Genomic DNA, 25600 nt, shown 5'->3' with positions numbered 1-25600 from the left:
GAAGCGTAGGCATGAGGCACTTCCTCTTTCTGTGCAGCTCTAAATAACCAGTGGGGTTTTCCTGTCTGAGTTGACTAACTACTCTTGTTTGAACGTTCATCCTGTTTGATCTGATCATGGACACATCACGTTAAGTACAGGTCTGAACATTCTCAAACCTGTATGCATCTTCAGATCTGTTCACAGAAACCAAATTTGGAGGAGGTTTGAGGATGCATAAGGCTTCATTCCTCGGCAATGCATCCTATATTGCGATATAAGTGCTCCAAAATGCTCACTGGAGGTATCTTGGATTTTATGACAGTAAAGGGAAAAGATAATCTAAGTAGAATGAATCTCACCAATTAGTGCTCAAGCACTGATTTTAGGGATGCAACAATTAATCGATTACTAAATTAATAGTCGACTAATTTTGTGATGGATGAATTGTTCTTCTTAAAAGTGGATATTTTCTGGTGTCTTTACTTGATATAACAAAGAAATCATTAAGGCTTCATCATTTTGGTTTGTGGACAAAACAAGAAATATGTGGACATCATCGTTTTGAGGTTTTTCAATATAACATTTTATGGACCAAACAATTACTCAATTAATTGAGAAAGTGATCGACAGATGAATTGATTATGAAAATAAGCTTGAGATGCAGCAGTAATTGATATATTTACAGCCACTGCCACAATATAACCTATGATTGCCATATGATTTCTGGTGGTTAAGTGGGTGAAACTTATTTCAGGTTAAATCAGAGGAGCTTTGATTCTCTCTCTCTCTCTCGTCAGTTACTTTTCGTCATTACATCACTGTGTATTTGAACAAAGGGTGAGGACATCAGGTCTGATCATCTGTGGTCACAGGGGACACATCCAGGACATTTTAATGCCAGGTGTGAGCAATCCTCATTCAGTCAGATGTTAACACCAGGCTTGAACGTCACCTGAGACAGACTTATTTCAAACCTTTGATGACTGCTACCCTGTTAAATACACCCATTATGTTAAAGTCTCATCGAAACCATTTTCTTTTTTGAATTACTGTAGTAAGCTGTATAGAACTCATGCATGTGCTATTTTTATTGCCTTTAAAATATCTCCTTTGAATCTCCCTGCAGTAAGTTCATCTGGCTCCATTCTGTCATCCCAGCCTGGCTGTCCAAGCAAAGACCCGTACTCTTGGGAGTGGCCTAATTTAAACCACTCCACTGTTTATAGATTTAAGCTGATTGTATAGCAAGTTTTGGGCTGTGTTTATTTAGGCTTCGGTGCTGTGTGGAAATGGTAATTGGTGTGAGTAAGAGGGACATGTTGGGCTGCTGTTGACATCCTGGAGACCATTAGGGAGACCGCAGAGCAAAGCAGTCCGGTGCCGTATCAGAGGGATGAGCTCATCTTTTCCATCCACTATTCAGAGGATTGGAGTATCAGAAGGGGGCTTGTAACAGGAACTTGACTCTTGACTGGCTTTTAGGTGTGAGGGTAATCCAGGCTGACAGTGTTTGTCATTAAACGTGTGCTACAAGGAAGGAGTGGTTTGGGAAATGAAGTTTAAAATCATTAAAAGTTGGTAAAGTTAATTTCTTTACCTAGTTGACAAACAAACGCTGACTGAGTATCAATTCAGTGACCAATAGAGTGACCAATTCACCTAATCTTAAAGTGATCAGCTGCCACATAATGTTACCTACAACACCTGCCAACAAGCAAATGAACTGACTTTGACTGATCTTCTCACCTGGCACTGAAATAAAACTGGTGTAATTTTTGTACATTTTTAGTACAGTAACCCTTATCCCCTCAGACTCATCATGCAATTAGTGAGTGGTGATGAAAACATTGCTGCTTCATGTTTCTTTGGCGTATGTGTGTTTGTGGTCACCTGAACAGGGCAGCACATCAGGAAATGATAGAGCACTGTGTCTAGCTGGCAGACAGTGAGCATCACGAGTGGCTGGCCAGCACGTAGGCACTCGACATAGCACCCTGCCACTGCCACGTCTTATCGCGCTACACGCCCTCCCCCTACCGCTGAGTGGAATGTTGTTTTGGTTTGACTGCACTCACTACCGCTTAATCGGTGGTTGGGTGTTTGCCTGTGTGCATTTAATGACTGCTGTCTAATCATCATCCCTCATCAGGTACTTTGGGTCTGGGGAGAGATGAAGTAAGTTGGGTGGAGGTTTGCAGCGACGTTGCTTCAGCAATACGCAGGAAATGGCACCAGGCCCTGGGACATGAGACGTGACAGTTGCAACATGAGCCCAGGGAAGTCCCGGTATAGGGATGACGTTTACTGAAGGAGCAACAATCTGTATATCTCCAGTTGCCCACATACTATAATCTGTGCTTTAGTTCTGAGAAACCTTTCCCCAAGTGGGGAGAAAAAAAGGAAAAGGTGTCATGTATATGTAGACGTACAGCTGGACAAAATGACCAAAACAATCAGAAGAACATAAACTCTCTCACACATAGTAGTATACTCGCATACACTGCATATCATTGTCTCATACATTCACTATCATGTTGTTGCATCCATAATAGCGTGAACGAGAGTGTGATAGTAAATGTACTCGACTATAGTACTGTTTGTGAGAGAGTATGATAGTAAATGTACTCGACTATAGTACTGTTTGTGAGAGAGTATGATAGTAAATGTACGCGACTATAGTACCGTTTGTGAGAGAGTATGATAGTAAATGTATGTGACTATAGTACCGTTTGTGAGAGAGTATGATAGTAAATGTACTCAACTATAGTACTGTTTGTGAGAGAGTATGGTAGTAAATGTACTCGACTATAGTACCGTTTGTGAGAGAGTATGGTAGTAAATGTACTCGACTATAGTACCGTTTGTGAGAGAGTATGGTAGTAAATGTACTCGACTATAGTACCGTTTGTGAGAGAGTATGGTAGTAAATGTACTCGACTATAGTACCGTTTGTGAGAGAGTATGGTAGCAAATGTACGCGACTATAGTACCGTTTGTGAGAGAGTATGGTAGTAAATGTACTCGACTATAGTACTGTTTGTGAGAGAGTATGGTAGTAAATGTACGCGACTATAGTACTGTTTGTGAGAGACTATGATGTTACGTGAGCGTAAGACTGAATTATTTCTCAAATGGCCTCTCATATGTATGTGTCACTCTTAGTCCGTGTTCTCGCTGTTTGTTGTTGATTTACAGTGGGGGAACTGAAAGGTTTGATGAGACAGAAGTGGTTGTTTTAGCCAGATTGTCTTGACTCCCATCACTACCTGGGCAGTTTCCTGGTGTATGGATTGTCATAGTGCTCACTTCTTTAAACGCAAGAGACATAATCACATTAGATGTAATCATGTTCGTGCAGCTCAACTTGATCCGATTGCTTATAGTCACAATATTATGAGGTCATTAGGATGGATTTTGTTGATTGTCTAATCGATTAGAACACGGGAAGAGCACAAGCTGTGCTACATTGCTATTTTTGTTTTATTGGGAGATTGTGGATGGAACTAGAACACCTTTGATAAATGATCAGTTATGCAGGGGCCTGAAAGTGGCATCACCATACCTCATTCTTACAGTATTTCCCAGTGGTTCCACACGTGCCACATGGTAAATGCAGTTTTCATCTGCAGGTGCGACACGCAGCCTTTTATAGTATTCATTCATACAGAAACAGTTCATGACCCATTTCAAGTTTTGCTGCTGGTTGGAAACAGCTGGTGATAAGAACAGGTTTGGACTTGTAGCCGGATGATGAAAAAAAGAGCCAGATTGGAGCAACACTGCACCCCACAGGCAAAACACACCAACAGAGGTTGAGAGAAAGTAGGTTAGAGGGAAAGAGGTGGAGGAGGGTGTAAGTGGGTGGGTGTTCGGAGGGAGGTTTTATAGAGATGGATACAAGGTAAAAGTGAGGAAATGTAGTGGGAATTGAGGAAATGTGTTGTTGTTTTCTTTTGTACATCATCTGCTTTGGGAAAAAACAAAAGGATTAGAATTGCATTGAACCAGTGTGAATACAGAATATATATAGTGTTTGGACACCCCTCTAAATTTTCATGATTTTCCTTTGTAAATCATTGGTTGTTTGGATAAGAAATGTCAGTTAAATATATCACATAGGAGACAAACACAGTGATATTTGAGAAGTGGAATAAAGTTTATATGATTTACAGAAAGTGTGCACTAATTATTTAAACATAATTAGGCATGTGCATACATTTAGGCACCCTTGTCATTTTATTGATTTCAATACCTTTAGCACTAATTATTGGAACTCAAAATTGGTTTGGTAACCTCAGTGACCTTTGACCTCCATACACAGGTGAATCCAATCATGAGAAAGGGTATTTAAGGAGGCCATTTGTAAGTGTTTCTCCTCTTTGCATCTTCTCTGAAGTGTGGCATCATGGGAGCCTCAAAACAACTCTCAAATCACCTGAAAACAATGATTGCTCAACATCATGGTTTAGGGGAAGGATACAGAAAGCTATCTCAGAGATTTAAGCTCTCAGTTTCAACTGTGAGGAACATTGTGAGGAATTGGTTAACCACAAGCACAGTTCTAGTTAAGGCCCGAAGTGGCAGACCAAGAAAAATCTCAGATAAGCAGAGGCTAAGGATGGTGAGAACAGTCACAGTCAATCCACAGACCAGCTCCAAAGACCTACAACATCATCTTGCTGCAGATGGTGTCACTGTGCATCGTTCAACTATTCAGCGCACTTTACACAAGGAGATGCTGTATGGAAGAGTAATGCAGAAAAAGCCTTTCCGCCACAAATGGAGTCGCTTGAGGTATGCTAAAGCACATTTGGACAAGCCAGCTTTATTTTGGATTAAGGTGCTGTGGACTGAAACTAAAATAGAGTTATTTGGGCAAAACGAGGGACGTAATGCATGATGCATGAAAAAGAACACAGCTTTCCAAAAAAAACACTTGCTAACTACAGTAAAATTTGGTGGAGGTTCCATCATGCTGTGGGGCTGTGTGGCCAGTGCAGGGACTGGGAATCTTATTAAAGATGAAAATGAGTTTGACACCCCTGGTTTAGAGGCTGTTGTTTCTGCAAAAGGAGGATTCACAACATTTTTCTTTTATGCACATGCCTAATTTTGTTTAAATTATTCTTGCACATTTTCTGTAAATCATATAAACTTTATTTCACTTCTGAAATATCACTGTGTTTGTCTTCTATATGATATATTTAACTGACATTTCTTATTAAAAAAAAAACATTGATTTATTAAAGAAATTGATAAACATTTACAGGGGTGCACAAACTTTTGCATACCACTGTATATGTAAATCTGTTACTCAAACATTTGGATGTCGCACCTGCTCATTTATGCCAGGATTATTCTTTCTTCTGTCCTTAAATTAATATTTTTTCATCTGATGAGGCTGATGCTGTCAGTGCTCTGTTCTTGGAGAGTGAATTTGAGAGCAGCGTGAGAAATGGATCACAGATGGAAAGGTTGGAGAGCCACAGAATATAGCAAAGAAAAACAGTGTATTCAAGTGACCAGAAGGTGGCGCCATCAGCATCCACTTTTGATGCACTTCACCTGTAACTGAAAATGTCCTTGTCATAGTTGGAAATCCACAATTTAGTATGGATTTAGAATGTTTTGAAAAACAAAAACGTATTTACAACAGACATAGTGTGTAGAACAGACAGCTGTTGTTGGACATCTTTAGTAAAAGTGTTGCTTTCTGAGACATGTATAGTCACGTCTAGTCTTAAATATTTGCCCCGTTTGTCATGATTTATGCGTGATGAGGTAAAATTATTCACACTTAGCATAGATCTGTGTGTTTCAGCCTGTACTGCAATAAAACCCATGTTGATCCACCCTGCCCGACTTGTCTGGATGTAAAGCGCAAAGTGTATCCTTCATTTGTCACGTGTGTTTATGTCTGAGTGTGTAGTCATGTTTATTCTCTGGCCTGTGGACTTTTATTTTTAAATATATGCGCATGTATCTGCATCGGTGTGTGTGTGTGTGTGTGTGTGTGTGTGTGTGCATGTGCATGTCCTCTGAGCAGCTCTGTCTGGCAGCATTTCGAGGTCACTAGCTAGCCATCCTTGTCTCACGCTTCTCTTTTCCAGCAAAACTACCTTTGTTTCCTGTGCGTTCTTCTCCCTTCCATCTGCTGGTCTGGGCTGAGAGCAGGGGCTCCATGGGGAGAGCTGCAAATGGCTGAGGAACTGTGTACTGGCTGGTTTCACATCATCGCAGCTACAGTGGGTTAGTAAAACACCTTCCTTTCTAAGCAGTGCATGGCCTCCTCTTTATGTTTTCTGCATTGTCTCTGTGGTCTGAGTCTTGTAAGTCCTTGACTTTTATTCATTTAGCAAAATGCATAACTTGGTGTAGGTATTCTCCTTTATATTTCCCTCGATCTTACTGATATGTATTGCCTTCACTGCGTCGTGTCTCAGATGTTGCATTAGGAAGGTGATGCATGCAGACAGTAAGGGAGGATGGACAAGATTAAAAAAAAAAAATCAAAGATAAAGAGAAGATGTTGGATGTATTTCTATGCCATTTAAAGACCCCTCTTTCCATCAGATTAAACAGCACGCTGGAGCGTTAGGCTCCTTTGTTCACCTCAGGAATTGGGTGTTATTTTGGACCCAGCAATGTCTTTTGAAATTCACTCAAGACAACTAGTGAGAAACTGCTTCTTCCAGCTGAGGAACATTGCCAAATTAAGATCTCTGGTGTCTAAGGCCAAACATGAAATGATTCTTCACGCTGTCATCTCTTCTTGTTTAGACAACTCTAACAGCCTTTTTTACTTGTTTTTAATAAGAAAGAGCTTCACTGTCTCCAGGCTGTTCAGAACCATGCTGCACAGCTTTAAACTAACACACGCTAAAGAGATCACATCACACCAGTTTTATCATCCCTCCACTTGTTATTCACTTTAGAGTACATTTGAAAAACCTGATCCTTATTTTACAGCTTTACTGTACATGGACAAGCTCCTTCTTCCATCTCTGACCTGATCCTACCTCACACACACCCTGAAGTCGTCTTGTTAGTTGGGAACAGCTAACAAGGCAGTGGCTCCCAAACTGTGGAATGTGCTGCCTCTGTTCTTATATTGTTTAATTTGTGTGGATTCTTTTAAAAGGCAGCTAAAGTCTCTTTTATACAAGCAGGCTTTTAGCTAGATAAAGGTTTTTATGGCCTTGAATCTGTTTTTAATCCATTATATTTTATGTCACTTTTAAAATGTATTTTATTGTAAAGCACTTTGTGGTTTTATATCTGTGAAAGGTGATATATAAATAAACTTTAGTCACTTACTCATTCATGCTCCTAAAGCAGGTCCAATTGAGATACAAGATCTCTTCTTCCAGGGAGTCCTGGTAAATATAGCAACATAGATGGTACAAGTAGTTGCAGAAAAGAGACATGACTTTTGAGAGTTTCAGTGTAGATGCCCATACAGTAAATAGCAGGGGAGGTTGTCTGTTCCTTTTTCTCATAAATGACACTAGTGTGTGTCTTTATTCAGCCTACTACACTCCTGCAACTCCAAAAACGGAGCTTATAGGGCATTAGGCTTTATTTAGCAAATCCCAACCCTCCCTTCCTCCTCCCTTATTCGACACTCCTCCACGAGCTGACAGGGGAGCATTAGTCAGCTGCATAATCACAATACATAGCTCTATATTTATTCAAGGAAATGGCCAGGGATCAGCCTACAGTTGTCACTAGGCTTGCCCACAACAATATTGAAAATACAATACATGAGGAAATAACCAATATTCTACCCCCCTCAGCTGCGAGGCCTCAACTGCAGCACAGCAGGTTTCATCGTTTGCAGTGAACACTAGATGGCAGTGCAGGAGAAGATGTTGGTTGTTTTGTCACCAAAGGAAGGAAACGGGAATTAGACAGGGAATAAAAAAATATGAGAGAGAGGACATTTAGAATAGTAAGCAAGAATGTATGTAGTTTAGAATAGTAAACAAACATGTATGTTGAGCAGAAAACAAGGGAGATGTGAAAGCAAGAAGAAAAAGTGGCAGCAGAAAAATAAAAAAATATTGGGGGAGAGAGGGACAATAATCACTGAGGGGGATGGATGAAAAATAATGGGGTAATGGGGTTGAAACAAAGGGCAGGGTCTGAGGGTGGGGACCCCCCCTTTAGGAGCATCTGCTGGTTTTTAAAACAAGAGGAGCTGGGCAAGGAAAAACAGAGGCATGAAAGGAGGGAGGAGGTGAGAGACAGAGTGAGCTCCATGGAAGCAGCTTGACAAAAATGACTGCATGAAAACAAGAGAAATGGGCAAATCAGTGAAAGAATGCATGACTTTGAAGGATTCAGTGGGCATGAAGAGGCACACGGGCTGATCTGGTTAAAGCATAACCAACAACAGATGTATGGATAGATGGAAAAAAAAAGGTACTAAGAGGTACTTCTTTGTCCCCAAGGCCAACCAATAAAATGCAGTGTGCTTTGACTGACTGACCAGTCATAGCGACAAATAAGAGATAAGAAAAAGAAAATACACTGATATCTTTTAAAAAGTCACCACAAACTACATTTATTTCATTCTCTCTGTGTTTTCACATAGATTTCTCCCATTTATGTGTGGAAGTTTCAACTTAACAAAGATTTGTCAAACAAAAACTGGTTCTTATTGCATCAGCTTCATTTATTGTGTTGTTATTTGGCTTTGAACTCATCTACAAGTCTTTCTGAGTGTATTCAGTTGCTTCAACCTAACTGAATAAAAAGTCATGTTTTATTGCCATTTATTTTCTCGATAACAAAAGATAAAAAAAAAAAAAACAATAAGCACAACTTAAATGCATTAGAACATGACAAACATTGAGTAAAAATAGAAGCAATCATCAAAATACAAGAAGAATACAAGTTTAAAGGTGTTATAAAAAGTAAAAAATTAAAGGTGCATTATGTAATAAATTTAAAGCAACTGGCCATAAAATCCTCCTAATATGTCACAGAGACTCAGGAATAATGTTCATATAACAAACTGAACTCACCAACAACAACATAAAAAAAACCTTACATGCGCCATCTACTAATCATTGCAGTCAGTAGAGTCTCAGCTGCCGAGCAACCACGGGTTGCCAGTTAGGTCAGAAACGTAACCTAAAAGACCTCGGTATTTTGAATTTGAATGTAGTAACCGTTTTTGGCCACATTCTTACATATGGCACATTTAATTAAAATGTGCAATTTACAATTCGTATTATTTACAATTTAAAATGTGCATAACAATGCAGATGCCTTTTCATTTTGAATGTTTGCAAAGTTGTCGTTGTCTTTTTTTGTTTTTACTTTTCTGCTCCCTTGTGAGAAAAAAACAAGAACAACAATCAAAAAAATTAAATTGAGCTTAGGGCCCCATATAGACTTGGGCTGGCCCTGAGAAATATCTTGTCAGATGAGAGCACACACACACGCACACACACACACACACACACACACACACACACACACACACACACACACACACACACACATTCTTGTACTTGCTGCATACTGAGGACTGGGTTGCAGACAAAGTGAGGAACAGCATTTCCACTTTATAAATCAACACAATTAAAAAATATCTACTTCATGAAATGAAATCTACAAAGAACTACTGGTTGCAGTACCATAAAATGTCTGCAGGTGAAGCCCCAGAGCAAAAAGGGCTGGAAAACTTTTTCGATGTTTTTATTTTTTGGTGTAATTTTTGGTCCAAAATTTGTCGTCATACTATACTATGTCGTCCAAAAAAAAAAAAAAAATTGACCAAAAATGTAAGGCCCAACATTTTACAAAAGCGTCATACTATACTATGTCATCCAAAATTTGAAAAAATCTTTGACAAAAAATATTTTGTCAAAAATTTGACAAAAAAATATTTGGTCCAAAATTTGACAAAAAATATTTGGTCCAAAATTTGACAAAAAATATTTGGTCCAAAATTTGACAAAAAATATTTGGTCCAAAATTTGACAAAAACGTCATACTATACGATCGTCCAAAATGTGAAAAAATCTTTGACAAAAAAATTTGGGTCCAAAATTTGACAAAAAATATTTGGTCCAAAATTTGACAAAAAATATTTGGTCCAAAATTTGACAAAAAATATTTGGTCCAAAATTTGACAATAAATATTTGGTCCAAAATTTGACAATAAATATTTGGTCCAAAATTTGACAATAAATATTTGGTCCAAAATTTGACAAAAAATATTTGGTCCAAAATTTGACAAAAACGTCATACTATACGATCGTCCAAAATGTGAAAAAATCTGACAAAAAAATGTTGGTCCAAAATTTGACAAAAAAATGTTGGTCCAAAATTTGACAAAATAAATTTTGGTCCAAAATAATTTGACAAAAAAAATGCGGTCCAAAATTTGGCAAAAAAATTGGTCCAAAATTTGACAAAAAAAAATCAGACAAAAAATTTGGTCCAAAATTTGACAACAACGTCATACTATATGATCGTCCAAAATTTGACAAAAACATTTTGTCCAAAATTTGACAAAAAAAATGTGGTCCAAAATTTGACAAAAAAATTGGTCCAAAATTTGACAAAAAAAATTCTGACAAAAAAATTGGTCCAAAATTTGACAACAACGTCATACTATATGATCGTCCAAAATTTAACAAAAACATTTTGGCCCAAAATTTAACAAAAACATTTCGGTCCAAAATTTAACAAAAACATTTTGGTCCAAAATTTAACCAAAACATTTTGGTCCAAAATTTGACAAAAACGTCATACTTATGATCGTCCGAAATTTGAAAAAAAATTAGGGCCAAAATTTGACAAAAAAGTCATACTATACTATGTCGTCAAAAAATGTTTTTGACAAATTGAGTTTAGCATGATTATAACCTAAGGAAGTGATTTCAATGAAAACAAAGTGAGGACCGGTCAAAATGTCCTCACTCCGTAAAAATGACCTCACTTTGTTGGTTAAAAACCCTCACTGGTCCTCAGTATGACACAAGTACAAGAACACAAACACACACACATAATAATAATATGTCCATATACGCACATATACACATATAACACACACATACGCGCGCACGCGCACGCACAATATGTTCGTACAAACACACAGGCCGCGCTCGTTGACCGCAGTTAGCATTTTCGTGACGTCACATAGAGCGATTAAACGTCCTGGAGTCGCGGGGAAGCGTGGACACACACAGAGAGAGAGAGAGAGAGAGAGAGAGAGAGAGAGAGAGAGAGAGAGAGAGAGAGAGAGAGAGAGAGAGGTGGGAGGGGCGGGGTGTGTAAAGGAGGAAACGAGGCAGAGCCGCACACACATTAGCAGCCAGTTACACTAGCAGTTACCACAGGAACGGTCACTGTGCCGGAAGGGAGCGGTGGGCGCTAATTATTTAGTGCAGTGGCGGCGTGTTAATGTAAAGAGAGAGAAACATAGAGTGTGTGTATGTGTGTGTATGTATGTGTGTGTGTTTGAGTGTCGTCAACATGAACATTCACTTGGCGCACACCTGCACCAGCAAATAATTAATGTCACTCGCCGCTGGGCAGACTCGACACACAGACATAAGGTAGGGTGAAGAGGAGGAGGGAGGGCATGTGTTTGCGTCATTTTATTTTGTGTGTGTGTATCCTCGGTATTTACTCTGTTCACGTGAGTTGGCTTCATCTCCACCTCTGTGTGCATATGTAAATGTGTGTGTATATGTAGATGTGTGTGTGTGTGTGTGTGTGTGTGTGGTGTGAGTTTAGAGCATGTGCACAGTTATTACAGTCACGCAGACAGAGAGGTCACTAACGCAGCACAGGACTCTCTGTTGGTCTGTACTGTCAGGAGATTCAAGCTGTCAGCCATGTGACTGCACACAGGCCTGCAGCGATTGGCTTAAGCCATTTGTGACCTCAGCCAACTACCTCCGCCCCCCCTCCTCACTCCCACCCCCTTGCCAAACACACACACACACACACACCCTCCCTCCCTCTCAGTCACTCCTCCTCCCTCCATCTTTCTACCCTTCCTCTTTTATTTATTTTTTTCCCCACCTCTCAGCATCTGAGGCTGAATGTGTAGGTTAGAGCTGCAGCAGCAGCAGCAGCAGCAGTAGTTGCAGCATCCATGGCTTAAGCCACAGCTCAGAACGGCAGCCATCCTGACTAGGACCCTACCCTTCCTCTCTCTCACTCTCTCTCTCTCTCTCTCTCCTCTTTTTCTGTCTATATATCTCTCTGCATCTCTCCCTCCTGGGCTAGTTGACAGACAACTGACTCACAGTTAGCCAGGGCGTTAGCCACACACACACAGCTGCTGTGCCTCCCATCATTTCTGCTGTAAACGGTGGACTCCATCTCCTGCTCCTCACAGCACCTACTTTCATTTCAGGATCCTTGGAGATAGAGGAATGCAAATCTGCAACCATGATGGAAGGTAAGCTGAATTCTTATTGTTTAAATGCAGTGTAATCCTCCTTTTATGTCCTTGTCCTACAGCAGTTCATTTGCTAGAAGGCATGTGTGTACGAAAATATGTGTGTGTCAGAGTGTTGGTGTGTGTGTGTGTTTGTTTGGGAGGTTCAAATGTCAATAGCTGCCATGCTATTTTGAGTGTATGCATCCCAGTGACTTGCGTGTTATTCCCAGGAAAAGGGCACAGCCACTGAATGTCTATCCACAGAGGCACAATGGCGAGGTTAATTGAACCATGTGCACCTTTTGTGAGTGTGTGTGTGTGTGTGCATATGTCCGAGTACCCCCCAACCCTCCCAACCCCCTTTCTCCCGCTTCCCATCGCAAAGGATTATTTGGATTTATGGTGCAAGAGGGCTTATGTGCCCAGCTGGCTCACTTGTATAAATTCTCTTTGTATGGTGCACTCACACACACACACACAATACACATACACATACATACACACAATCTTTTTTTCCATCAAGCCACTATAGAGGTTGGGTTCATGTGTCCGCACACATGGTTGGAAGGAGCCATGTATGTCAGTTTTAAGCATAGTGACTAAAAAAAATGATGTTTGCTTTAGTGTTGTGTCCCTTTAATTGATGACATCATCAGGGGGAAGGCCAGTGACGGAGGGATGAATCCCTACAGCTCTGCAGCTGGCACGCAAAAGCGTCCATCCATCCATCCGTACCTTTCATAATGTTGCTCTCGTTCCTTACTTGTCATCCGAGGAGTCATTATCTTATGATTTCAGTAATGATTTCAATGAAGTGACAAGAGCAGCTGCATCAACCTTAAAATAATACAACATTTCCGTGAAAACATCAATAGCTTTTCATCTGAAAAGATATTGTTAAGAAAATCTACCCCAACAATATTAATTTAATTTCAAATTGTTACTTCTTTAGCTAGATGATTTTGTCACTCGAGACTTTTTATTCCAGTCGGTGCCTTAAGTAAAATGTTCTTTGCCAGTGTGTCCACTGCTAATCGCATTAGCTTGTGTTTGTATGTCTTAAACAATGTTACCCACTGCCTTCCTAAATGTTAGTGTTACCTAAAACATAATTACTTTAATGTTTTACCTCAGATTCATGAAATGTTTTTTTTTTTTTTTACCCAATACGACCATTACCATCCACGAGCAGATGTTTTTGTTTTTTCAACTTTCCTCAACTTTCCAAAAATTAAGGCTGCACCTGATTATAATTTTCATAATCAGTTTAGTTGACTATTTTCTAAAATTGCTGTTTTTCAAACCTTGAAATTACATTTTTTTGGTTTTTGTCCACCCACCAAAGATGTTTTATTAAAGCCCCCATAGAGTGGTCCTATCGCACATATATGTGAGTTATGGAGGTCTACTTGCATACATTGACTTGTTTTTATGGTCAAAAACCTCCTAGTTACTGTAAATAAGCCGATAGAAATCTCTCCTCACTGAAGCTCTCGTCAGTCGCGCTGTTTGACCGAAATCTCACCGGAATCTCACCCTTCTTCATGCGGTTCAACGTACACAACAGGATTTGCCCGGACGAGTGCCCGGAGCAGGAGGATCTGCTGTTCAGGAGAAGGGATCCTTACGTCACAATTCCAGGCTTTTACAGAGCGCACAAAGCCCGAAAATAGAATAAAACTCAGCGTTCACAGCAATGGCTGAACTGTCTGTTTTGAAACATTAGGGCTTCTTAAACGAGGTAATGGTGCAGATACACACCAAACAACATCGTTAATTGGAACTTCCAGTCTATGGGAGATTTAAGAAAAATTTAAGTAAAGAATATCATTGCCTGCTCCTGACTGTATTCTCAATTACTAAACTGAAATCATCAAGGTTATTTTAATTGATCAATTATCGTAATAATTGTTGACAGGCCGAGCAAATGTCAGTCTTTAATTATCTGGTATTCATAACAAGTATCAATATTGACTGATTTGTATCATATTATAGTCCTCCGTTGTAATTGGTAATATGCAAGAAGGTCGCTGCCGGTTTCCCCGTTCGACCGAGAGCCTTCGTGTGAGGAGTTGACATGTTCCTGCCGTGGGTGTGTGGGTTCTCTCCAGGTACTCAGCCTTCCTCCCACAGTCCAGAAATCATGCAGATTAGGTTAATTGGACGCTCTAATTTGACCATAGGTATGAGTGTGTGAGTGAATTGTTGTCTGTCTCTGTACGCCTGCCCTGCAATGAACTGGGCACCTGTCCAAGGTGTGACCCACCATTCGCCCCAGCTGGGATTGGCTCCAGTCCCTCGCGATGTTGAGGTGGAGCAGACGATGAATGAACCTTTTAAGAATAGCAAACCTTTCTTTAAAGATGAAGTGGATGGTGCTCTTATAGGCATGTCGTTGTTTGATTAAGTTAGAAAGAATAAGCTTTTCAAACCGAATTGTTAAAGAGAAAAGTTGCAATGACATCAAACACAAAATTGTCAACTATTTTGAAAATCATAATGATAATTTCCAGGATCAGAGGTTTTTCACCATTTTAAATAACCAACAGATTACTCAATTACTGCATAAACGTTAGTTGCAGCCCTGCTCCCAGTTGTATGATTCCCAAATGAATAAACTGTACTGTATGTGATTACTGACCTCCATGAAGTCAGGCTAGGTCTACATTTTTGTACGTCTCAATATTTTATTTTAGGTACAATTGGGCAGTGTGGCACACACATAGTGCAATAGCAAAACAATGTGATCCCACAACAAAATTATGATTCTACAACTTTTCCTCAATAGTAATAAATGAGAAGCTAATCTCCGTTGCTCCCTCTCTCCTGCTGGTGTGTCCTGTCATCGTTCGCTTTGACATGAACCAAGCTGTTAGGTAACATTGGCAGGGCGAAAACCGTCTGCAAACGGCTTCCCCTCCATTGACATGGCTAACACAGGCTTAGCATGGACTGTGTGCGGGCGGGATTACAGTCAGGTGTTAAAATTGGATGCTAATCCTTGTTAGCTCTGCTTTTTAAAGCCCAATACTGCAGCCAGCATGGCTGTCCCTTTGGTTACTCACTGAGAAAATAACACGGGGTGATTAATGCATTTTACACACACACACATTATTAATGGCTCAACAACCTTCAATGTATACCATGTACATGCTCAATGTATTATCTTGAGATTATTAGTTCTGTCAGATATGGATCTGTATTGACTGTACATTTCGGGTCCTCAGAGAGGATGAATTCTAATGCATAGTAAACTCTCTGAACATAATTGTAGCACTACTATTCGGTCTCAACTCATGTTCAGCTAAATGGTACCCGAATGGAAATTATGTTCACTTGAAACAACATCAAAATACAGGAGCAGACATCCATATAATTTTCCCCTGCTTCCTAAACATTTAGCATTTTGGACACTGTTTCACCCGTGGTCCAAATTGTAAAACTCATACAAAATGATCTCACAATCTTAGCAACATTTCTGTTCCTCATGGGAAAACCCTCTCAGATTTGAATTACCCTGTGGCATTTCCTGCAGCACCACTATCGGGACAATATGACCACGTAGTTCCTGTACTAATGAGACTCTGAGTTTATAAAAAAGACGTGCATGTTGTTGTCAGTCAGGCTTCAGTATGTTTCATGAATGTTATTGACTCCATCCAACAGTCTTGTGGGTTTTAGTGAGCACTGCAGACTCCTGTGACTACTTGTAGTCTTCCAGACGTGTCGTCTTGTTAATCCTCGTTACTTTACTGTAGAAATCACACCGTCACAGGGAGATCCTGTACTTAGGGTTTGCCTGGATAAACCCTTGACTGGAATGCTGTGGAGTTGAGGGCAGAGAGGACATTGGGCCATATGGTGGGATCCATTGCATTCCTTAAATGGTCCGTTACTTAACTTCATACCAAATGATAAAATGATCATGATTAGCTTCTGTTATTATGGTCAACCAATGAAGAGACCATTCTCAAAAAGTGAATTATATAATGATAATTTCATTGGTTTTGCTATGATACGATAAAAACTGAAACTTGGGGTCTGAATGCCTGTCTGTCTCAGCTCATGGCGCACAGTTATGTACTGTAGGGTTTTAACTACTGACTCAAATCGTTGAAATGATTGCAGCATAATAAAATAAAGTTGAAATGAAAGCCTCATGAGATTTGCTGCTGATATCTCTGTGGACTAACCACGGGGATCTCAGTGTGTCAGTTCAGGTCGTGAACCAGCACTGGGACTGCAGCTTAATATTAATATTCGGGGTCATTCACATGCACAATTTTTGCCCTCGTAAATGCATTGGTGTCATTGGAGGATGCGCCATTTTTGTCTGGGCAAGTCTGTGTCACAACGTGATGAAAATATATCGCAAACTGCTCTATGTCTACTCTGAGCCGCCATCATCCAAATAAAGATCCTGAATCAGTAAAGGATGCAGTCAGACACCAACTTCACACACATATTGAAATCTGCAGTCAGGGAGAAGCGGCTGGGGTAATCTGTTGTTTGTTTATTAGTTTTCCTTGATTTAATTAATTAATTTGGTGAAGCTGCAGCAACTTTGGTGATCTCAGCAGCTCCAAGGTCTTGGTTGCTTAGTTGCTTGGTAACGACGGTTGGGACAGAAAGGCAATCCCACAAGTGCCTTTGCATGCAAAAAACCTCAGGGTTCATCCAGATGTTTTTCAATCATTTTTAGATGCTGCGTGTAAATGGTCCTGTTTGTAATTAATGTTGATAGGCGTATGTTCCAAGATTAAGGTACTGCTCTAGGACATGATTAAAGGATGTTTTTGTCACACTAACTCAAACAGAAAATATTATAACGGAACATTACCTTGTTAGTTGAAAGAGGTAACCGTTTGTTTGATCTTGTCATATAATATATGCTATAATAATATAACTGTTACAGCCATACACAGGGACATACATTCATTACCACAAAAACGGTGACCTATTTCATCTGGGAGGCTTTGGATAATGATCAGTATATTTCCCGTCAACTCTGCTCTTATTTGCCATCACAACCAATGACTTCTTACTCTCCCTCCAAGGGACTGACGTATGGTTTCCTCGGTAACGACTACGAGGCTGACTAATGTCATGTCTGTTTCAGTACAGTTAGGCAGAGGCTCCGGGTTTCTGAATAAATAAGCCTTTGATGGCCGCACAAAAAACCTGGTGGCCATCAGGCCTGTACCGTTATTGTGGAAACGTTGTTAATGGTTATTATTTTCTCCTAAAGACAATTTTGAAAGGATTGCTACAGTGCTCCATACCACAAAACCAAATGAGCAGTTTAATTTCTTGTCATTGGACCAAAAACATAACTCATGTGGGCTGATGCTACGGAAACAGTCCTCAGTGATCCAGGAGGAATGTTATGATGGTATTGAACAGAGCTGTATACTGTCTGTGAACGCGAAATGCAGAAATGCACAACTGTATCTCTCTGCCGTGCCTGCGTCATAGTTTGTCCTTGTAACAATCTAATCTCGTCCTACTTAGACACACATGTACAAATGTAACCGTTCACCGTCGTAATTGTAAGCATGGCACATAGTAGGGCTTAGGTTGTTGTAGTCTTGTAGCCTCTGTGTTGCATAATTAATAGAACTTTGTTTTTATTCAGCCATCATCAGACTGACTGAGATGGAAGGAGGTGCAGTGGATCAAAGCAGTCATGTCAGTGCTGCTGTTGGTAGATGTTTAGGAAATCCCTGCACTGGAGCAGCTTAGGAGTGGCACCGCTTTGATAACATGTGATTATCATAGGCGTGTGTCCAAACATTTCTGTTTACGTTAACATGTCGCTTAAGTTATGACTAATTTGCAATTACACGATATACTTACAATCGAAAACAAACTAAAAGCGTAAATAAAGCAAAGTGAGCCAGCGTATGTTATTGGGGGGTGACAGACGAGGCTACGTTTGACAGACATTTTGATCTGCATTGAGAATTGACAGTCTGCGTGAGTCATTTTCTTAACTAAGTTCTTATGGATGCACATATGACAAACTGTGCAATCATACATGTTCTTCAAAGTACATGTTTGTGTTTCTTCATTACAAGGAGAGGACACGGAGGACAGTGCATGACTGAATGCATCGCAGTGGAATGGGTCCACTGTGGCTGTGTTTGACACCGAGTTTGACAAAAACCTAAATGACCTTTCTCACCAATGCATTCAGAGACAGAGACTCAGGAGAGGAAGAGGAACTAACTAAACAATTCTTTCATTCGTGTTGTCCTAGTTCATTTAATTGAAATGTTACACATAGTTCGACAACAGAAAGGAATTAGGAGGAGATAGATTAAGGTAGCTCACTGTTGGTAGGTGATATGCGGTCATGGATCTATGGTGAAATCTTAAATCTGGAAATATGAAACAATTCAAGTCTTACTGATAAAAAGTTTTGTGTAATGTGTCTGTTTGACTGACACGTCGAGTTAAGTGTGTAACTTTCTCATGCTCATAATTTTACAGAGTCAATACCAGTGCAGATAGGAAAACTATCCACAGTCCCCAAGTAGAGATGGAAGATACAAAATAAGTCTGTTTCAAGCTCCGACTTAGAGGGGAGAGTGAACAGTATGCAGCATGTAAGCAAAATGAGGAGTGGTAGGGATGGAAAAGTGGACGAAAGTGAGTTAAAATGTCGTAGCGTGAGAGGGGAAAAGATACAAGAAGAGCAGCAATGTGTGTCAGAGCCCCAGAGGGAGAGAACAAGACAAATAGATACAGAGGGAGGGGAGAGCAGAGACATCATCATGAGAAGCCAGTGTTTGGTTAAGTAAAGTTGCTTCTTTGTGTGTGACCGTTTTTGGAGGGCGATCAGCTCATGTGGTGGGAAATGGTGATTTAGAAGTTAATAGAGGTGGTTAGACATTGGTATCTGAATTAATATTTTGTTTGTTCATTAGAATGTTACTCTTCTTTAATCAGTTTCCCATTTTGGTTCAAATTGAATGACGTACAGTACGTCCATTTTTGTCCCTATACACATCTTTCATGGTCAGGTAGAACCATGTCAGTTGCTGTATAAAATGTTATCACCTAGATTATCGATGGATGTAAATGCTAGGCCATATGACCCAAAGGCTCTCGTGATTAACATTTCCCTCTAATTTTGTGATAAATGGAAGATGATTAGAAAAAAATTGTTGTTTTTGAGCAAAAGTTCAGAACCCTGCAAATGGTGGTTTTAGACTTTTTTTATGGGCAGAAAACAACAAACATCTGTTAATCACACATCTGAGGTAAACGTTTGAAGAGATTACATGTGTTGTACCTCAAAGAGTGTCGACATCATATTGATATATTACAGTACCACTGAAGAAGGTTATATATTCCCATTGAATTATTTCCCAGCCCTGTTCACTGGTGGCCATGATCCTTGTGTCATCGCTGGCCTCAATCTATTTCTGCACTTTCCACCATTTTGGCATCACATGTCACATCTTCATGTGGGAAACTTTCTTTTGCAGGAAGGATATTTCAGTCCCTCCAATCCCCCGAGTGTATCTTCTCCTGTTGTCAATCTGAAGTTAATGTCTCCCTCTTCCTGCGCTGACTTTGATACTGTTGAAGGAGTTAAAAGACATGGTGGCAAGGAAGCCCTTGGGAAAGGGTTTGGAATTTATTAGACCATATAATATTAATGTGCTTCTCTACATAATGTATTTAGCTTCCAGGCAGACGGTTAGTGTTTGGCTTGATCTGCTTTCACTCTACTTAATTAAAAAAAAAACAAAAAAACGTTTTTGCTGTTAACATGTCTGTTATGGTTCTCAGTCATCCAGGTCAGATAGATAGATAGATAGATAGATAGATAGATAGATAGATAGATAGATAGATAGATAATATGAGTGTTGTGTTTATTTTTGGAGCACCACCTTCAACTTGTGTCGTCTACTTCAATTAATGATTTTCTTAGTTTCCCAGAATACCTTTCTCCAAGCTCAAGGGAAATAACTTAAATTACCCGGCAGTGGGTGTCATAGGATGCAGGAATACTCCAAGGAGGGAATCCGAGGAATATTTATGCTGTTCAAAAAGCAAAACATTTAAAAATTGATTAATCATGACCCACCTTCTCAAAACATAATGGTGCCTGCATTTAATTTCAACTAAGGTGAAGAAAACATCTTTTGAGCAACATCTTTTTTTTAAGCATACCTTTTCTGGTAGTTGATTCTCTTTGCTGTTTAATTGTGTGCTCACATAACATCATTGATATGTCAGCTCTCAGTGTAGTTTTGCAACGGAAGAAGAAAAATATAGCAGCAAAAAAAAACAACCTGTGAAATACAAGATTAACTGCTGACATCAGTTTTTTCATATTTTTTCATATTTCTTTTTTAGGCATCAGCTTTCATTTCTTCCCAACTTCCTCCATTTTAAAACACTTCCTTTCAGTACGGTTTTAATTCTGAAAAAAAATGCCATTGTATCCATCCATGTGCAGCACGTGTGAACGTTTGCTATATATGTGGATTTGTCAGGGTCAAACTATCTGCGTGTTTTTGTACTGCGTGGTTGTGAGCCAGACCAGTGCAAACAGATGTCAGCTTCAATCAGTGGAGGATGCACTAGCACCATGAAGCAGGGACACAGCTACAGGAAGGGATTAGCAGCATTGAGATGGATAACTGGTTTGGATGAAAGATGTAGTGATAAGGGGAGGCTAGAAAGATTGGAAGGCACAGAGGGAGAGAATGAGAGATGTTGAGAGTGAGGGTGACGGAAATGTTTTAGAAATGCATCGTGCGTCAATGCATCTAAGCTTTGTGTGACATGTTTTTAGGATGATGTTTACATGGGAACATTCTGATAGTGTGGATGTCATGCTCATGTCTGCATTCTTACTGTATACGCCTGGTTTACATCCAGGCTTAAGTGACGCAGCTGAATGAAAAATCCCTCGGTACACTTGCCTCATTCATTCTTGCCTTCTGGAGTATTTCAAAAGGGTGTTTAGCACATGTAGACCACACTGTGTGACTAAAAATAATCCTTTGCAGAATGTCTCTCAAATTGATGTCACCCTCAGTGCCTGTGTGTGAATAAAATATTGTGAAACTCTTAAGACTGTTCTGTCTTAAAGACAAAACTCACAGACTGCGATGACGTGAAAGACAAACGCCTCACACACGCTTATAATATTTCTCCAGCCTTGTAGATTAGGTTGTTTTAACATCAGTGTTCCTGATAAATGTTGATGAATATAGGGACACTTTGACATAACCTTTAGAAACCTGACTTTTTATCGGCTCCCTTCAGTGTAATCTATCACAGCACTGCGGCTTGGTTTTTAAAGATTGTTGGTTTGTCTGACTGAATGTGGGTTGTTGCACAGATTCTCTCTGTTGACAGATCTGTTTCAGTATTATCTTGTTCTTTATATTCAAGTAAGGACCATTGAGTCTCATGACTTCTTAAGTGACTTGTTCAGTATGTACTCATGCATTATTTTATATAATATGATGCATTACCGAACTGTCCAGGGTGTACCCCGCTTATCGCCCAATGTCAGCTGAGATAGGCACAGCACCCCCCGCGACCCTCTGGTGGAGGATAAAGCGGTAGATAATGGATGGATGGATGGACGATGCATTACACAGTGTGCATAACAAGTATTCGTGAATGAAGGATTAATAAAATCAACAATTAATATTGTCTGTATGTCTCTCAGACTTATCCAGATCTATACATCCATTTTCTGCCCGTGGTGACAGCAGGATATTGCTGATTTTAGTCATTAGTCCTTGGTATGTTGTAGCTTTATGAGACATTAGAGAAGACAGACAAGACAGAAATTAAAGTAAGAAAAAATGCGGAGACAATTTACATTTACATTTTTATCCACAAATACTACACATTGGAGTAACACAACTTGATAAACATCTTGACTGATTTTCATTTGTAAATGTTGACAGATTAGAGTGGCCACACTGCCACACGGCTCTTTTTGGGAATACAATTTCCACTATTTGCTTCCTTTTCCACAGTTTCTTCATTATCTGTTGTATGTTTAACAAACGAAATTCTGAACCAGTTTCAAAGTAGAACAGCTGTATTCTGACATCTCTCGAGAGTCCTGACCTTTACATGAACCAGTGCAGTTCTCGTGCAAAATCTGTTTTTGTGTGTGTTTTTAGTAATTGTTGGTTTGGTGTGTTTGAGTGCTCATTGTTACTATTACACAGCAAAAGTCCAGTGAAATTTTTATTTGTGTATGGTAGAAAGCAAATACTGATACTGTTGTCTGTAGCTGGTTGTGCTTTGCATGTGTGGGATTCTGAAAAGTCCTTAAATTCAGAACCATTATTGATTGTTTAAATTTGAGACCTTGCAGTCAGACTTTGTTTGTTTATTCAAAGTCTAAAGACTGTCCAAAGTAGACTGGGCTATTGGAAGTATCAGTTTATTGCACATCATGTTTTACATATTTTTGAATAGCCAATGCATACCTGTGTTTGTTGGCGTGTTGTCGCAAAATCCGCTGACTCATTGTAATGCAAGCAAACGGCGTTTAGCAAAATCCGCTGACTCATTATAATGCAGGCACACCTCATTCAGGGAGTCTTTATTGTTGAGGTCAGACATAATAATCACCCACACATCTTGCACTTGCTTTACCTGCAAATTCAATCCTGCCAAAAGGTCCGCTTATCCTCTCAGGTAGCCCACAGTGCCGTGTGAGTGAGTGGGGGAGTGGCTACAGTAGAGCTGTAGCCACACTGCAGTTACTCATGCCCGTAGCAAGACACGGGTCAAGTTTGAAATCAATCAGACCATTGAGAGATATGTGAATAACACACACACAGACAGATGTTCCTGCCATTTATAGATAGAGACCGTCTTGGTGTAGTGCATTTAAATCAAAACCCTTGTGTGTTTTTACACTCTTAGTACAGTTCCTTTGGGTCAGTGTTGTCTGGGACCTTTTTAGGTGGGCACTGGAGAATGTGGATGAAACCACCAAGGCTGTAGCTGCATCACCACGCTGCCCACCCTGCCAGCCCTGAGGGCGCTGCTCATGAGTGGTGCAGCAGGGCAGATGAACATTAACCTGCTGATGCTCCATGATGTATCAATTGCAAAGGATTTGTCTTTTCTACCAACACTTCAGTCTCATCACATGACATTTACAGTGCGTTTGTAAACAATGAATCAATTGTATATTATGATAGATCAGCAATGAAGCTGTTGCACACACCTGATCTTTGGCACACCAAAATTAACAATGATAAATTGGAGATATTAAAATATTTTGTTGATACAAACGGGAACAAAGGGCTGTCTATGTCACATTCATTTTAATATGGACTGTGGAGTGACCCCAATAGTCAGTGTTTGCTTTTGCAGGCAACACATTTATGTGTGGTTGGTCGTTGAGGCCGTCGTTGTCCCAGCAGCCATCAGATGGATGACTCACAGCAGATAGGATTTCATTAGCAGACATTAGACCTTCCACAGAATAACGGAGCCATTGATTTTCATATCAGCAGTGGGAGAGGCAGAGTGGGGCAGAGAAAGAGGGACGGGTACAGAGAGAACTGGAGCTGAAGCAAAAGTGCACATCAGTAAAACTAAACCACATGGCATAAAGCACCTGTCACATGCAGGCTGAGACGTTCTGAGGAGGATAGTGAGGGAAGTGTTGGTGCACAGCTCAGTATCTATGTATAGAAAACACGAGGTAGCTCTAAAATTTTCTGTTTGTAAATCGTTTGTTGATGTCATTCAGCTAATTGTGAATATTCACCCAGAGAGGATGGAGACGATGTGAAATTCTTCTTTAGTGAAAATGTTCAGAGACTGCATGAGATTCATATTTTGTTGTTTATTATTCTTTCCAAAACCAATAGGCTGGACAGACACATTGGTTCAGAGCACAGTGAATGAAATATAACAGAAAGACTGGAGGAAAAGGAAGTTGAGCGCCCTCAACTTTACCACAGAGTTAACCAGTATAGTGACAGTGTAGGAATAGGAATGTATTCCTGTAAATCCCGCTCAATGCTGAGGTTTCTCCACAATCACAAGATTATTTTTTTGTCCTTTTAAAGTGGGAATATTTTCTGTTGATTTTGCCCTGGAAAAAAAAGTGGAAAATTAAATTATTCCATCTCTGGGTTCTGAAAAAGACATTGAGACCTGAGGCATCAGTTCTAACATTGTGTGCATGATTCACCTGCCTGGATTTAAGTTCCTCTGTTAGTTGTGTGCATGGACATTAAAACTAAGACATTCATCATCACTGGCCATCAGATCTTCCTGGTCTCTGAAATGTTTCTTTCTTCGAAGTCAACCATGTGCCACACCCTCGAGCAGTGCCAAATAAGCTCTTTTGCGTCATCGCACATTGCGATTACATTTCTTTTTATATCCTCCCCATATGATTGAATGTGGGCAGCTCCAGGTGTGACAGTTAAGCTGAATCTGAAGCTCATGCATCTGGATCTATGGGAATGTAATCTATCCTCCTGACCTGTGTACCTTGTCATTCCAGAGAATGCACTACATGCATTGTTCAATCATGGCAGCATTTATTTTACACTTTTCCTTGCAATTACAAATACTGTTATGCATGAGTATCAGTCAAGCAGCCAAGTATTTTGTTTTTCTTGTTGTGATCAGCAATTATTGAATTTGTTTTTCACAGTGGAATCATTTTAAACTGCTTCTGGTTAGGAGGAGAAGCAGGGTTTTTGAACTCTACATGTCTCATAAACATGGTACAGTTAGTTTTTATGTCACAGGTATTCACATATAAGTGCAAGTACATTGGTGTTGTTGACACACATTAAGCACACATTCCTATAAATTAAATGCCAGCATTCTGCGGTGCAAGCGCATGCAACTGTTCCTCGATGTATAGTTATTTTTATGTTGCTTGAGTAATTCTGTTCATCGTAAAGGCCACACTGTCCTCCATTTTGCATTAGTACAGCAGTTCTAGCAGGATTTCCTGGAATGGCCCCCTTTGTTGTTTTAGAAGTACCAGCATGTTACATAACACACACACAGTCACTAAGAACAAAGTCTTTTTTTCAGTAGCTTACACAGCATGGGTGCACAATGTTGGCAGCTCCTACAGACGAGTGTCACAAACGCAAAATCTGTTGTCCATAACTGAGACACTGTATCAAGACGAGCAGGTCGCAATCAATTTGGAATGCTTATGAGTCAATG

The 25600-nt window shown here is 39.9% G+C and overlaps 1 protein-coding gene across 1 annotated transcript in view; it reads left to right on the top strand.

The window, feature by feature from the left end:
* Nucleotides 1–6179: 6179 nt before the first annotated feature.
* The window catches only part of sgip1a (SH3GL interacting endocytic adaptor 1a), a gene marked incomplete at both ends in the record, with an annotated part of 58470 nt that continues 39049 nt past the window's right edge, over nucleotides 6180–25600 (top strand). The window contains 2 exons of the mRNA XM_083887620.1: nucleotides 6180–6231; nucleotides 12368–12412. Coding sequence (XP_083743746.1) covers nucleotides 6180–6231; nucleotides 12368–12412 — 97 coding nt within the window. The remainder of the gene's footprint in view (nucleotides 6232–12367; nucleotides 12413–25600) is intronic.

The sequence above is a fragment of the Microchirus variegatus genome (genome assembly GCF_963457635.1).
Source record: "Microchirus variegatus genome assembly, chromosome: 4".
In the NCBI taxonomy this organism is placed as follows: domain Eukaryota; kingdom Metazoa; phylum Chordata; class Actinopteri; order Pleuronectiformes; family Soleidae; genus Microchirus; species Microchirus variegatus.
This window is presented reverse-complemented; position numbering and strand designations above follow the sequence as displayed.